This window comes from Oxyura jamaicensis, chromosome 2 (assembly GCF_011077185.1).
Source record: "Oxyura jamaicensis isolate SHBP4307 breed ruddy duck chromosome 2, BPBGC_Ojam_1.0, whole genome shotgun sequence".
Lineage (NCBI taxonomy): Eukaryota > Metazoa > Chordata > Aves > Anseriformes > Anatidae > Oxyura > Oxyura jamaicensis.
Genome location: NC_048894.1, coordinates 84,444,918 through 84,461,769, shown reverse-complemented (window position 1 = coordinate 84,461,769; position 16,852 = coordinate 84,444,918). Strand labels below are relative to the sequence as shown.

General features: G+C 36.7%; 1 protein-coding gene across 5 annotated transcripts in view; it reads right to left on the bottom strand.

Moving 5' to 3' along the window:
* SEMA5A (semaphorin 5A) overlaps nt 1–16,852 on the bottom strand; it is a 334,501-nt gene that overhangs the window by 62,858 nt on the left and 254,791 nt on the right. For all 5 annotated transcript variants that reach the window (XM_035319102.1, XM_035319099.1, XM_035319100.1 and 2 more), the window contains exons 15-16: nt 15,965–16,108; nt 7,887–8,034 (exon numbers count right to left, since the gene is read on the bottom strand). In XM_035319102.1, the coding sequence (XP_035174993.1) occupies nt 7,887–8,034; nt 15,965–16,108 (292 nt within the window). The remainder of the gene's footprint in view (nt 1–7,886; nt 8,035–15,964; nt 16,109–16,852) is intronic.

The window sequence follows — 16,852 nt, the reverse complement described above, 5'->3', positions numbered from 1 at the left end:
TTCAAAAAAAGATTTAAAAGTTTAAAATGTGATTTACTATGCTAAGTGTTATTTTTTTTTTATCTATTGTAACTCTAGTTCATCCTGATATTCTGCACACTTTGTATAGAGTTGTTGCGTAGTTTTTTTTTTTATTCTTAAGATTTAAGATTCAACAATGTCTTGCAACAAGTTGCATCACGTAACAATGCCCTGAATAGAATTTAATTCAATTAAGTGGCTTCGTATTACTTTAAAATTCAGTATATTACAATACAGAGTGCACAGAAATCCCAGTGTTTCCTCTCCAGATCTGTCATTATTTTAAATATTAGTCCTTTGTACACTAGAACCCTGTCTACTCTGACTTACAGAATCCCAGCCTTTGGCTTCTCTGGAAACTTCCTAGGGCTATACTCCCTTCTACCACCTTCCTTTAAGAACAGTAAGTGTGGCTACAGAACAGATTTATAGAACAGCTCTATCATGCCTCTGGCATAATTTTCAATGTGATGTGTCATGCACCCTTTTTCCCCATTTTGATTGTAACTGCACAATGCACTAAGGTTGTTGCTGAGCTACCTGCAGTAAAATTAAGGTGTTTGCATACTTACAAAGATGACTTTGTGATGGAAAAGATTTCTAAAATTTGTAGAGGAAATTGTGACATGATCCAATGACTTGAGTACTTCATTCAAGGGAATTAGATAAATTCAGCTTCAAATAAACTCCAGTTTGAAAATAAGTGAAGATAAGCAGTGATGGAGAACTAACCATTACTTGCAATGTGATTTCAACTAGCTTCAGTCTGGGCTGTTGTAGTCAGCCTTTCTGAGATTTTTAAGGAAAACCCTAGATTACCTTTGTCTTTATTGGAAATACCTTTCTGAAACATCCTAAATGCTAAATCTAAATCTATATTTTTTCACTGCTTCATAACTTTTCTGACTTTTAGCTGGTATTATACACAACTCGTACCCCTGACTCCTGTCTTGTACTTCACTGTGCTTCAACATGAGAGCAGGAGATTCCTTGAAACTCTATGACTTTGCAATGATGATACAACTCCTTTCACTTATATTACTTCAGCCCTCAGAGACATCTAGCGATGCCTATAAAACAACCAAATCAACCTCTGCATCAGTGATGCCTCCCAGCTTCAGGACACCAGCAAACGTAATCCAAGTTTTTCTGCCAGTATTACGAAGAAAATTAATAAGTGCTTTTTTGTTGTCGTTGTTTTGTTTTGTTTTGTTTTCCTTAGAACCCAAGTTCTTTTCTTAAGGAATTCTAGAGAAACCTCACAAAAATCTCACATATCCTCTTCCATGACAACCTACTAATATGCCTGGTTAGATACACCCTTCAACTCCTACATCTTCTTGCTAGTATATCACTTCAATGATCATCCTTCCTTGTAACACCGTATCACAAACTTAAAACCATATACTTTGAAGCTGTTTCATTTTGATTGTCAAAAAAGCCTCTGTAATCTTCTTGAAAAATAATGCTAGGAATGCATCAAGTAGTCTCCTTTAGTAGTATCTTAAGGAATTGATTTCCACTTTCCATTCTGCATCTTAGTTATTTTGTACCCTGAAGTTTTTTGGCATTTTGAAAAACAGAGATTACGTGAAACAGCCACTCTCCACCTGTATCGCTTTCTTCTTTTCCTTTAATTTAGATAAATGTAGATATGAGGCTTGCTATCTTTTTCTCTCTTAAACAAACAAACAAACAACAACAACAACAGCAGGCTACCATTCCCCCTCCCTCCCAACATATTACTCCAGAACAGAGATTACTTTTTTCCTCCTTCTTCACTCCACATAAAACAACTATGTAGAACTATATGAGTTTCACTCCTGCCTTAGGTCTCAGATGTCCTTAAAAATATGCGGTTCATACAACTGTTCCATTACCTTTACTATCTATAAAGTGGTGCATTTCTATAGCAGAGTAATTACTATGACCAGTTGTCATATTTTGAGTTTTAGTCAGGTGCTTTCAGGGATTCCAAGAAGGATTCCTTTGCATATGCAGATTTTCTATGGAGTTTTTACTTTATTCTTTGCCTTCTCTTTTGGAACCTGAAGCTGGTTGCAACTGGGGTTAGTGGGTTAAGCCAGTCCTCTGAAAACTGTTTCAGAGGAAACAGTTACAGGAAATACCAGATGTGCTACTAGATGGCTATCTGGTGTAACCTGCTCTCATGATTGCTAGATGGAGGATAGGAAGAAACTTTCTCCCAGGATAGACTGGTAGAAACATTGGGAGTTACATATTATGTTCGTTTTTGGTCTTGAATTCCCTCAGAACACATTTCAGTTGCCGCATATCTTACCATTCCTTGAGTCTCTGTTAAAATATTTATTTATTTATTTATGTATACCATTCTCTCTGTTGTCAATTCTGATTTCATGGAAATACTATTTATGTATAAAAGAAAACTACACTACACATATGTAATAAGTAGTTCCATAAGCGACTAATTAAATTTGATTTCCTGTAAGTTTATATTTCAAGACTTCAAAATTTTTCCTTCTTTCCTTTCCTTCTGGTACTTAAAGAGGGCTTATAAAGATGGAGAGCAACTCTTTGCTCAGGCAGATAATGACAGGACAAGGGGGAATGGTTTTAAACTAAAAGAGGGAAGATTTAAATTAGAGGTTAGGAGGATGTTCTTCATTCAGAGGGTGGTGAGGCACTAGAATAGGTTGCCCAGAGAAGCTGTGGATGTTCCATCCCCGGGAGCGTTCAAGGCCAGGTTGGATGAGACCCTGGGCAGCCTGATTTAGTGGTGGCATTCCTGCCTATGGCAGAGGGGTTCGAACTAAATGATCTTCAAGGTCCCTTCCAACCCAAGCCATTCTATGATTCTGTGATCTACAGCATGGGAACTGCTGAAAACCGTAACAAATAGCAACAGCTGTAAAAGGACACTGTTGAACTTGGCATTTTAGGAAACAGCATGGAAAAGTCTTGGATGTATCAAATCCGGTCTCCAATCTCTGATCAATAAGACTCCTTACATGGACAGAGGCACTTGGCCTTCACCTGACTTTGTGGAACAAAACCATTCCCTACAACAAAATCCTTGGGAAAGCTTATGCACAGTTACCGTAAGATTTGTTTCCTGTGGTATTTTAAATAAGATCTAGGATTCTGAATGCAACGCACATCATCTGTATCATACATACCCATCAAGGGCAAAGCTCCTGAATTTGAGAATACATATTTAGGGCAACACGTCCAACTAGGTTTGAAAAAGTTTTCAAAACAACAGTAATTGATTCATAAAAGAAAATATTGCACATGACTTGGAAGTCCCTGAAAGAGATTGTTACAGGGACTTGTTACAGGAACCTCAGAAGAAAACTGCAGTCATTGTCACTTGCCATAGGTTGCAGTGAATTTCTGAATTTGTACTGAATTAAGGGGAGTTTTGATAGTTTTCCAAGAGATGAAGGTTTATTTTGTAGCTTTACTTTTAAAATTATATGCTTCTCAAAAAAGTGAAGTTTCACAATGTTTTATTTTAAGCAAGAAAGCAAACAACTTGCAGTTTAGCCCCTTTCTCAAAGTTAAATAAATCAAACAGCAGAATGACTGCTGGATATGTAATTAAACACTACCTTAACTGCCTCATACTTGGATATATATTTACATCATTTCAACCAGTTTGTATTTCACATTTACATTGACTATGCATGCCAAGTTGATAATCCACTTGACTTACAGAGTTGAGAGCCACATGTACCACTTTTCAATCTGTCAGCATTTACTGAAACTATTTCTTGTGATTTTTTAAAAACCTTTTTTATTACTTGATATTGGTTATAATTGCAGCTGTACATATATCATCAGAAGAAGGCAGGCTCTAGTTTGCTAAACATTTTAAACATACAAGAAACAACTAATACTCAATGGAGTTTACATTATAGAGAGAGAAAAAAGATTTGAAAAGGAAATGAGCATGAAATAGTCAAATGTCATAGAAAAAGTGTAATTTTTTGTACCTCATATTTGTGAGAATACATTTTCTGGTTTTGCAATAGATGATGGAGTATTTTGCAATAGATGATGGAGATCAGGAAGAAACTTAAATAAATAAATAAATACATACACAATAATCTTTTCTGTTCTCTTGTTGCTCAAATGGGCATTTGGAATTTATTTTGGGATATGGCAAATATTTTAAAGGCAGACTGTGTCCTTTATGATGGACAAAGTATTTCTGCAAACCTTCAATCTTCAAATTCCCTTTAAAAACTTAATGAAAGAAAACATTTCTGACATTTGTTTTTCCAATACTTTTTTTTTTTTTAAAAAAAAAAAAATCTTCTGTCATAACAGAAACTTTAGAACACAGAATTCCCTGCTTTTTAGCACAATTCTGGAACATTAAAATAATAATGAAAAAATATGAATGCAACATTTGCAACTATTTCTAAGGAATAATAATAATAATAAAAAAAAGCCTGCCTTTGTTCTATTTCACAGAAAAATCTAACATGCTTTGTTTTGGTATATGTAAAGTATATACTCTTTACCAGATTTCCATTACAATAATAAAATTAATGCATATGTTAGCATGACTGAAATGAGAACACAATTATACAATGTATGTCATCCAATTGGAGCCTTGGACTAGAATTCCTGTTCTAGGAATAATTCTTAAAATAATTTATTTTTTATTACTGACCTGAGGCAAATTCAGCTGAGATTATGCTTCTCAGGGGAAAATAAGAGCTTTCTGAAGCAAACGTACAATTTACCCGAGTATGCTGTAAAATCTGAAGAGATTTGTCCTCTGAGTCATATTAACTCAGTCCACAGAATTCCACAGTGTGTCTCTAGCACATGTATCACCTGAATACATTAGAGTAATACCTGTTTTTTCATCCACTTAAGCTTTCATTTACCTGATTTTGGCTGGTCTTAAATTTGGATGTGACAATTCTCTCTCATTAGACAATTTCCAGCATTTTGTACTAACTATGATTAGCATAAAGATCTTGACAGGTCCTTATGGCTCCAGATTTTGATTTCAAACTTCATGTTTTTGACCTTTAGGAATCTCTGTGGTCTAGCTCTCATGTATCATAAAAGTTTATGGTCTTCTATATTCAGCATAAATGCTTAAATGGTTTTGGTCTTTAGTCTCTGGTAATCTATTTTCATGTATTGAGTAAACTTCAGTGAGAGATGCATCTTTAAAATGCCATCAGGTTGTTCTATCTTTGGAATATTTGTATGCATCAAAAGGTTTGTTATTATTTTATAAGATGCTAAGTTTGCAATAGCTGCACGGAACTAAATACTGTTAAAATATCCAATTGTCTTGGTTGAATTCTGCCTTGGTTGAATATGAGATACAGCCAAGGAACCAGCTGATGAGAATAAAGCAAAACACAAGCAGTAGTCACCTACTGTGCTGTTACGGACTAACAGCAATACAACAGAGCTAAAAAGGAGGAAAAATGCTGACTAAAAATTACATAGTAGAAATCATCAGGTGGACACTGAAAACTGCTGTGGATAAGGTAAAAGCAGCAAAATGAGAACAGCTGAAGAGATCAAGGTTGGCTGTACTACAGACCCACAGCCTTGTCTCATATTGGTAAACAGAAGAGGTAGGTACTCCCATGACATAAAATCTGGTCCCCTGTTACTGCTGGCAAACAAGATGTAGACCCTTTCTTAAGAAAACAGTTGCGGTTGTTTTTCTCTCCCAACTCCCCATTGAAAAATTGTTCTAAAGATCAAGAACCACCATAGTTGAAAACGGTCCCAAGACAGCATTCAGGCTTCCCTTCACTTCTGATGCATCAAAAAATTATTTTTGTTTCAAAATGAAATGAAGTCTAATATTTTTATTTTCTTCTTAAATGGTATGCTTTCCTGTGTCTACATTCTTCTTTCCTGGTTTTTAAGAATACAAGTCCTGACTACACAGACAGCAGAATCTAAATCACACAGCTGCAGAAGACCTGTGGCAACTCAGGCTATTCTAGCATTATGAAAGTTTCCCTGAATTCATCTTTACTGAAGGTAAATAAGAAACTCAGAGAGCCTTCTTTTATATTGAAGCTATCTTCTCATGATTGAAAAAAAAAAAAAAAAAAAAAGAGAACTTGGTATATTAATTCCCTGAGCCTATTTCAGATATGCCTTTAATTCGCTTGGTGAAAGAATATGGCTTATAACATCTTTTACTCCAGATCCGATATCCAGTAGGTAGGGTAGAATACTACCACTTTCATTGCATCTTTTCCTGAGATTATTTAGCTTTCCAAGTGAATAATGAATACCACTTATACTAGAATACCTGTTTATCCCATCCCATGAAGTCAAGAATACTAGGGATGTGATAAACTGGGATGACTGGGACAAAAAACTTTCACACTACACTCTTTACTATGTTAGTCATGAAGACTTGACAATAGATCTAGGCCATATGTCTGCCTTTTTGTGTACCATTAGGTAAGACAAATATTTTGGAAAACTTTGAAAAAGTTATTAGGTTGATTCTTAAAGTTCAGCTGAAAGACAAGAAAAAAAACTGTTGGATGTTTACAATATAATGAAAATGCACTTTACCACCAGGATAAATATTAAGAGAACAAAACCTGGGAAAATACACAAAAGCTTAAAATTAAGAAAGGTAACAAACGATCCCTCCTTTAGTATTTTACTGAATTACTACCAGACTAACAAATAGTCTAGAGATGATGACAAACCTCAGAATTAATTAAGTTTACTCTCTGAAATGAAGGCATGTAAAGATTGGTTTAATATGTGAAAAAATAAATAAATAAAGATTATTCTGTGCCTAGTATTCTGGAACAAAGCTCAGTGCATATTTCTCAGTGTGCAACATTAGGCCTGGTCATTAAACTCTAAATGGCTAAAACAGAACCCACAATTTTCCTTTGAGCTGTGCTCATTTTGGTCACTGGAGAGATTAACAATACCTTCTGTCATTCAGCAACAGAATCTATCTTCTTAGGTTTCAGCCACTTCAAATTTTGCTTTCTACATAGTATTCCCTTCCATGACAATCCATCACTAGAATTCAAATTAGCTGTAACATGAAACAGCACCCCAAGGTTCATCTTCTGATATTCACCTACACTTGCTAAGTCTTTCCTTCAGCTTCTAGTTGTCCTGCAACAAAATCCTTTCCTTTGGCTTTGATGGTGTTAACCATTCAGCACTATTCACACTGAGGTTATTTTCCCAGTGAACTGCAATGAACGTGTCACCCTGCTCTCTGCATGTCTCTGCTATGTTTCTCTCAAGCACTCATACACTGCTATATATATACTGCTTCAAGAAAGTAATGTTCCATTTTGATGTGCCCATCCCATGAAACATAACGCTCTGCTTGTTCATATGTAAGAAAAAGCCCCTACATGCTTTTCCACACGCTTCTCTTTGTAAATGAGGTATTCGCAATTTATTTAATTAATTCAAAATTGTCCCACAGTAGCTTCAAAAATTGGCAGCTGTTAGGCTGCTGAGATGCTAAGATCACTGTGTAATCTGTATTCACTTTTTGGCACACCATTTATTTAAAGTTATCCTTTGCTGTGCTGTACAGGACCAGAGACACCAGAGACCTGGGCTCATAGCAAGAGTTCCCATGTACTCTAGTGAAGAAAACAAGAAAGACCATAAACCTGCCAAAGACACATCCCCCATCTGCACCAACCTTGCCTCAGGAAACCTGTAATCTAGATGACATTATATAAAAACTGATTGATCTATATTTCTCCAATGAACTGTGTGAATTTCAGCACACACCAGCAATGCAGAGACGAACACACTCTACTGACTTATGTTAGGGGTATATCACATGGGCACATGCCTATTTGCTGAAGGACAAGCTGAAAATTACTTACCACGCTGCAGCCAGGACAATCAGGACCATTTTCACATATCCTACGCCGAGCCTGAATCCCTCCTCCACACTGAGCTGTGCAGCGTTCCCATGGACCCCAGCCTGTCCAAAACACATGAGGGGGGCACAACAGATGTTCATTGCAGTACCTGTGAGAAGAGGCAAACAAGGAGGCAAACAAATCCTTTTAGTGCCAAGACAACTCCTCCACATTCTTTATTTGATTATTCAGATAGGTGTTTGTACAAGGAGATATTTTATACAAAGGGCCCTTCTCTTATTTATAAATCATTGAACTAACGGTTATCACACTGCGCAGAGTTTTAAGAATTTATTGAAGCATTTGAAGCATTTATTTGCTTTATTCAATGCTTTAATACTACCTACGTGATACAACCATACTATTGCACTGTGAGCACGTAAGCAAGCCTAACAACTACTTTCATACTAACAGTTGTGGCTATATGTCTGGGGCAGAAATGAGTCAAACAAACAAAAGACAACCATTTAGGCAGGCACTCCTCTATAAGTCTCCAGCCAAGCACTGATCCATCTCTCTCCTCGTCCAAAAGCTAAACTTGCATTTGGTTTTCTACAGTGACTCCACTTTTATGGGTACATTAAAAACTGAAACATTTACTCTAGGCATAAAGAACTGTATTGTTCTGATAGTGTTATTGCTTTATCTTTTAAGGGGTGTTTTCAGTTATTATAAGCCTTGAAGGATTTCCCAGTGGGCTGCAAACTGACTCAGGGGGCTTCCAAGTTCTTGAGGGAAATAGGAATATCTAATTACAGAGCTATCGTTACTGTTAAAAGACATTCAGACATTTGGGAAGGTCCCAACTTCCAGTTATTTATTTATTTTTTTCATTTTTCATAAAAACCTGATTCCTGATTTTTAGAGTGTGCCATCTAGTGACACTGACTGTAGCATACACTGCTTGGTAAAGACCCTCTGTGTGGATTCAAAGGGTTTGGACTATCAGTAAGCACAACTGGGACTCAAAATGGGGCCAAGGTCTTATTTAGGATGAAGCAAAGCCACAACAAGTATTCAGAAAGCAGATGATCCCAAAAGTGTTCTAATCTTTTGTGGTAGCCACTGTATGGCTCTTGTTCCTACTATTTCTGACTGTTCTGAACAAACAATTCCATTTATTACAATACTTCCTCATTTTTTACACCAGCCATCCAAAATCCACTGTCTTCTTGCATTTCTGGTAAGCGTTCATCACTTTGCACTCTCCTGCCATGAAAACTGAACAGTAATGCATTTTCTACACAAAGAGAAACAATGACAGTATAAACTGTTATCTTCAAAAAGAATAACAACTTTTTTATTTATTTATTTTTATTTATTATTTTTTTTCCCAGAATCCCTCAAGATCTTCAAGCTTTAATTCTTCATTACCAAATAATTTGCATGTTCAGAAGTCTGTAAGGAAAAAATATTGTTTGTGTGTGATGTATATATATCGGTAGGTTTATTACACACACTGGAGCCTGTGATTCTGTGATTTGTCTGTAGGACTGAGCAACTCCACTGCAATTTAAAAGGTTGGCAGTAGGGTAAATGGGGTAGCAACATTTAGTTTTGTGTTTCTGTATTGTTAAGTAAACTATTAACAGCTTGTATTGAGCTTGTCTGCTGTTCTCCAGTAAACTGAGGGAAAAAAAATATATTAAAAAAAATCAATATTTATGAATCTGCTATCTCAGAATTCTTCTGTGTGTTATTTGGGTAAATGTCTTTTCTACCATAGTTTGTGCATAGTTTGTGCATTTTTTTTTCTCCTCAATGTTCATTATTTGCAATTCACAGTTCACATTATGCTATCCCTAAAGATGCAGAGGAATGTTCTGGGACTGGATATTCTAAAAACACTCAAACAGCTGCATGCATATTCTCTGTCACATGCATTCATTTATGGGAATATTTGTGATAGCTGGTCTCTGTGATCATTTGTTGAGAATGTGTACCCAATGAAACTTACATGCAACATCACCATTTATTTATTTAAATGAGTACATATTTTTCATATTTTAATTAGTTTTGAATGGAGATGTGCAAAATTAGTTTGGGATACACACATGGGATTAAGCAAGTCTGCCATGAAATTGACAATTACTGATATTCAGCCACGCAAAAAGTGAAACTACGGGTGGGATTCATCTCACCTTAAAATATAGACACATACAGTGTAGCTCTCTAGAAATGAAGTACTCATCTAAACTTGAGCAACAGCTCATGGATAGAAACAATATTTTTAAAAACATGAATGATGTCACCATAAAGTAAATGTCTAATACAGGTCATGCAAATACAGTCCTCAATGTACTGATTTCTCTATAATAACTGGAAGGGTTGTGTTAGAGAGAGGCATCAAAGATTCCATACAGCCAATTCAAATTTTGTTGATACAACCTATAGAGCTAGAATCATAAATTTGGCACAATTTAGGAATACACAGTAGAATGAAACAAATTAGTCTGTTCTCCACTGCCTGTATTGCCTAGAGTTCTATAAACTATAGTGGAAGTTCAGCCATCTCACTCATGCATGAACACACATCGTGGACACTTGAAGTCAGGTGTGACGAATCTCATTGAGATGAGATTCCTGACTCTACACAGTGCCTCTTAATGCCATTGTGCTCTATCACCTGCTCTCTCTCTCAAGTGGAAGACTGAATGAAGCCTAGCAATTGACACAGTGAGCACTTCAAAGACTGGCAATTCTGCTAACCATCACTATTTAAAGTTAGAGTTGAAACTACAAGATGCAACTGAAAAAAAAAAAAAAAAAAAAAAAAAATCACATGCAACTACTACCTTCAATTCAGGGGAAAAAAACACTGATCACTAATTTTTATTTTTTTATTTTTTTTCAGAAAAGGAATAAAAATCACAGTGTACAAGTGGAATCTGATTTTCATTTCAGCCAGACAACCTCTAAAAACATCAGGTATGTTTTCAAAATTAGATACATCCCTGCAATTGATCTTTGAGCACTGTGCTACAGCAAGGAGCTTTGAGCCAAGTTTCATTATATTGATTCTTGGCTGCATTTCAAGTCACTCAGTAACCCTTTTTCCCTTTTGCCCTTTCTTCCCCTCTTAATTTTGTTCTCAGGACCCACAGGGCTAACATTTTACAGTAATTCAACAAAACACGCAATATAAGAAACTTGGATCTGTGAAACCACTGCTCTCTCCCCTAATCCCATCTCTAGCTGTGATGAGGTCAGATAGAAGAACAGCCTAGAGAAATGTGGGTTTTGTACAGTGATCTTTCCCATTTTCCCTTACAGTGTGCCCAAGTTCAAATGCCCTAATAAAGGAATTGTCATACTAGGGAAAAGGAAAGCATCCTCTACCAGATATGTCCAAAACCACTAGTTCCTAGAGTAATTTGTAATTTTTTCTCCAGGCAATTAGAGTACAACTGCAATTTATTTCAGAAATTTATTTCAGTGTTATAAAAAGACAAATTATTTGACTTTAGTCAAATTAGTGTTGTCATGCAGCACTGAGTACAACACATTAACTGCATGACAGTTACAAATGTGTCTTTTTCACTCTGCACAGAGATTCTGTTTAAACACATAATTCTTAATTTTGAACAATATTATGTTAGTATGCGTTTAAGAAAAACAAACTAACCTTAATCACTGTCCACCCATTCCCATACAATACTACTGTGTGCTGGGTATTCGTGGTCACCAGCTGCTAACTTACTGGGAAGCACAGACTGTGCTGAGGTTGATGGGAATGCTGGATTCCTTTAATTGAAGGCAGACTTATGATGCACACACATGCCTTTCTGGAAAGAGATTGCTGCATCAACAGAAATCCCCACCCAGGAGACTCTGGAAGGCTGGGGCTGGGGCATGTGCTCTCAGAGATTTCTGTGGAAGAGGCGGGAAGAGACAAAGAGGGGAGCATGGGAGCACACACTTCCCGTCAGGAAGGGTAGCTGTGGGAGTAGGGGCAAGTCCAAGGCCTCTTTGATCTTCTCTGCTGAAGGAGACCAAGCTCATTTGTTCTGCTCAGAAACAAGCAGGGCTACACAGATGGGATCTTTGGCTCTCAGTGCTTCCTCCTTCTCATGGAAACAAGTCCAAGAGTTCCGAATCTGCTGAGAATTGTGTACAAAATAAATGTGACAATATCTACTGCTTCCTACACTGTACACCTGAAAAATTTCAGGGTTTTCAAAAGTTTACTCCTTAACTGCAGCCAATTCATTTTTCTAATCTTGATTTGCTTTTTTTTTTTTTTGCCTTTTTTTTTGCTTTTTTTTTTTTTTTTTTTCCTTTGGAATAGAAGGGGAAGACACTCACTAGAAGCAAGGGATTCTTATTCTAATGTCCCTCAGTTCTGCACCAATGGAGGGAGACCAGTGGACTTAACAAGCCTGTACTACTACATCTTCCTCAGGAAGGAGAGGAAAGCATTTTCATTCAATGACAAAGTCAAGACAGGACACTACAGACTATAAACTCAAACCTATGGAGTTTTCCCAGCAGCTTCAGTGAATATTCCACCCACAGGGAGGAGAAAACAAACAAAAGAAAAAAAAAAAGGATTTTTTTAAGCCCCTAGTGAATTCATCGGAATGCTTTCCATCTCGAGTCATAATTACAATATTATTTTATCTGATTAGCAAATTCTGTTAAAATCCTATTTTTACTCCCTCTCCATATTCTGTCTAAGCACACATCAGCTGCATTTTTGACCTATTTCTACAAGGCAAATTGACTTTGTAATCCAAGTCTTCGCTGCTATCTCTCAAATGTTTTCCATACCCGTCCTTTAGCACTAGAGCATGCAACAGCCTAACGAATCTGCAAAACTTTAAATTGGTAAATATTTCCACTGACTTCGAGAGAATGACCAGCAAGCATAGATCTTCTTGATACATTAGACATTGCAGGATCACTGATTTCATGAGGTAAAACAAACATAACCTAGCCAAACATTTACCCCTTAACACATGAAAAATATTCTCAAACTGAATATTCATTCACATCTGTAGAAGAATTAACCTCAGCAGTAAGCTGTCTTTTTGTGTTTATTTTTATGTAATTATGCACTGGATTTCTACTGGAAACAGCATTTGTTGAAAAGCTGTTCCAAAACTTGGCACAATGTTGATTGCGGAAACTGAATCCCTTAATTAATCTCCTAAACGTGTGAAGGTGACAAGAATGTGTACTTTTGTAAAGACAAAAGCACACAGTGTAAACCACCTAATACTAATTTTTAGTAAAACTACACAAATATTCACCTTACTCATGGGCTGGGCCACTAAGAAAGTAAAATGTTAGGCTATTTATAAACATTCATTAATTTCCACGAGAAAATCTGAGACGCTGCTTATTGGCACTCTGGAGGCAAAAACTTTTCTTATAAAGTACTGCATGTGGACTACTTGCTCAGTCTGCCTAAATGTACTGGGCCCAGTTCTCAAGTGCACAGTGTCCACCTGCCACAGATGCAACTCCACTGGCACTGAAGGAAAGCAGTGAATTAGCACTACTACAAATACTGGTTCTCCACTGCCCTCAGCTCAAAACTCTCCACAAGCTGTTAGAGCCCTGAGGGCACTCAAAAAGCTGTAACAGGGGCAACCAACCTCATCCATGGGCCCAGGAGCTCTATTTAAGGTCAGCCAGGGATCTTCAGGACTGTAGTTTGGATTCCCAATGAGATCTCAGGCTGCCTCATCAGCATAGTATCACCTATGGCCCAGATGCTTGGTTGAACCCGGCCACAACCTCCAGGCTTGCTCTGCTCCCTTGCTGTGGGTGGTGGATGGGCCCTGCCTGGCAAGTTTCCTAGGACTCCACTTTTTACAGCTGTGAAAATATCCAAGTGCTTTGCCTGCCACTGACAAAATCCTGGGAAATAATTGTTAGGATACCTCGTTCCTCTAGAAAAGCTGCTTTACAAATGGTGTAACAAAATGTCCTAACATACCACACCTTCTTGAAATAAAATATGTATTACCCTTCTAAAAGCATCAGCACACTGAAGTATCGTGGACAGCCTAAACAAAATCATGGTAGAGGTATGAAAGTTAGGTGTGAGCAAGCTAGTGAGTGAAAGGCACGTTGATAAGGCAATGCAGGGCTGGTGGGAGTAGAGGGTATTTCATGGAGAAAGGAAACAGCTATAGAGGAACTGGGAGAGAAAAAGGTACCCTGCAGTAAACTTACTGGCACATAATCCCAGACTGCTGCTGAAATGGATGAAAGAGGGAAAGTACAAGTAACTTGCAGGCTACAAAAGCAGAGCAGCTTAAGCTTTCTGTTTTCTCAGAACAACTGCGTACCAAAATTCAATCTTTCTAAGTAACTATTTCAACTCATTGTAAGTATCACTTTCCATTTTGTAACTGCTTTTTCAGTGCATCCATTGTCTTAATACTGGACATTTTCTCTTATAAGAAAAATATACTCTTATAAGAGATATAAGTATTTCTCACAGCTTTCTGTGTTTCTCTGAAACTCCTTATTGGACTATTCTATGCTAAAATTAAGATGAACAATGACTGCTAACATTCATAGTCCATCACCAAAAAGTCTATTCAAACTAAACTCTTTTCTTCTATATCCAGTCTTATTGTATCCTGCCCTGGACTGACCTCTCAGTTCAAGAAAATCAATAACTGTTATTCATCCTAGGAGAGATCTATGTGACAGCAGACATAATTCTACATTTGGTGAACAGCTTTTTGGTTGGGCAAACTATTTTCAGAAAGCTATTTCTAAAATATCAAAATGCTCTTTGTCTGTGATGAAATGGTAAATAGTAATGGCTCTGAAACAGCAAGTGTTCACATGTTCTACAATACTGATGCATTACATTTAGAGTTAGAGAAGCCAGGTCCCTTATTTTCTCTCAATACATAAATGTGTGATGCCAATTCCCTTCACTAGAATCTCTTCATCTGAGGGAATGCCAGAGCTGTTGTTTAATTAAATCCCCCATTGAAACTCACCATAAAGGTTACCGAATCTTACTTTGATCTGACAGCACTGTAGGACAAAAGCATCCCTTCTCCTTTGGTTATGTGGAAATATTTTACAGAAGCACTGAAGTAAACTGCAAGTATATATTGACAGGAAATGTATCCACACCCATCTCTTGTAGTGGATGTCTACAGTAATCCAAATTCTTACACCAGCACCAGTCTTCTGCTATTAACTTTTTGGCATGCCTCAGGAAACAAGATAATAAACCCATCTAAGGGTTGTAGTGAATCTGAATATATTCTAGTTTGATCTAAATAAATGTTTAATTTCTATTAAGGTTCCTAGCACATAAATAACAAATGAAAGACTTTTGGGTATGTGTATGATAAAATCAGAGGTCTGAATTTTAGATTCTGAGCTAATGACAACATGCTCAGTCTGGTGCAAAAGCATTAGATGGTGAAATCAATATTTAAGATGACTTGATCTGCTCAGGGGCTAATATACATATAAATAATTTAAAAACAACAAAAACAACAACAACAACAAAAATACTGAAACCTTGCTAAAAGGTTTGCTTTGAAACCTTGCTTTGAGTCCAGGTGTATTATATCTATTGAATATAAAACAAAGCCCTTGAAAATTCTCGATGTTATATAGATGCTTCATTCATTTAAGACAGAAAAAATGAACTCACAGCATCGGTAACATAGTACTGTGACCTTACTATATTTTGCTCTGAATTCCGGGTCCTGAGCCCAGGCGACTTACAATTCAAACACACTGCAATCAATTTTCCAGGAGAATCAATTTTCAGGGTCTCAAGGGACAGCAGCACATGACTTCAGCACAATTCTCTGGCACTACTAGGAGCTCAGCTGGCTTGGAAGGGATGCAGCTGAAGTGAAAGATAAAAGAACTGCTGCAGCCCCACAACCTTGCTAATGGGAATACTGCTATTGTGCAGCAGTGGATTTAAAGACAGAATGGAAGAAAACGGAATGAAAGAAAAACCAGGCAGGTAAAAGAGAGAATATCCCGTGGAATACATCTGAGCAGAAGAAATTAAAACAGACAATAGAAAAAAGATAACTCACCTCTCCTCACGATTCTGTCCCACACAGACGCGTCCTCCATGTCGAGGGGTTGGATTGCTGCAGGAACGCTGACGTACTTGAAAGCCTATTCCACAAGTGGTACTACAAGGTGACCAAGAAGTCCATGGTGTCCAGCCTCCATTTCTGGTAGAATAAAAAGCTCAGGCTCTGTCATCTGTTATACATAGCGAATGGCTGATTAGGTGTGACTGACAGCAAAATCTGACCCATTAATATTTCTGTAGAAATCATTAATACTTCACTGTGTTCCATTTCTTAAAGAATACTGAACTAAAATAAAAGTGCTCTGATCCTTCCATATTCCTTGTATTGTAAACAGCCACTGCTGAAAGGACCCCTTTACACAAAAAGTAAAGAAAGTCCAAAGACATGAAACTACTTAGTTGCTTTCAGTCACTTTATTCTGGGTAAACCTGATCTCCAAGCTTTTGTACCAAAGTTCTGACACAACTTTTAATTACATATTTTTCCAATTATCATTTGTGGGTCTTTTTTTATTATTTTTTTTTGATTTTTTTTTTTATTTATTTTTCCAGAGACATCAGAATATCAAGTTTTGCTACCTATTTTGTGATTAAAGTGATTAAAGAAAAAAAAAATCAAGAGAATTATCAAAATGCATTAAATCACAATTTCAGCAGTATACTCTGGTAAGTCACAAATACCTTATTTGTAACGTAACAGAAGAGCTAACAGAAATCACAGGCTATATCTTGTAATTGCAAATTTTGGAAGGCATAACCTTATCCCTCCCTTGTATATGCTAGAAAAAATGTACTTGAGATCAAGCATCTTGCAAAGAATTTAATATTCTGTCCTAAGAGAAAAAAAAAAAAAAAAAAAAAAAAAAAAAAAAAAAAAAAATTT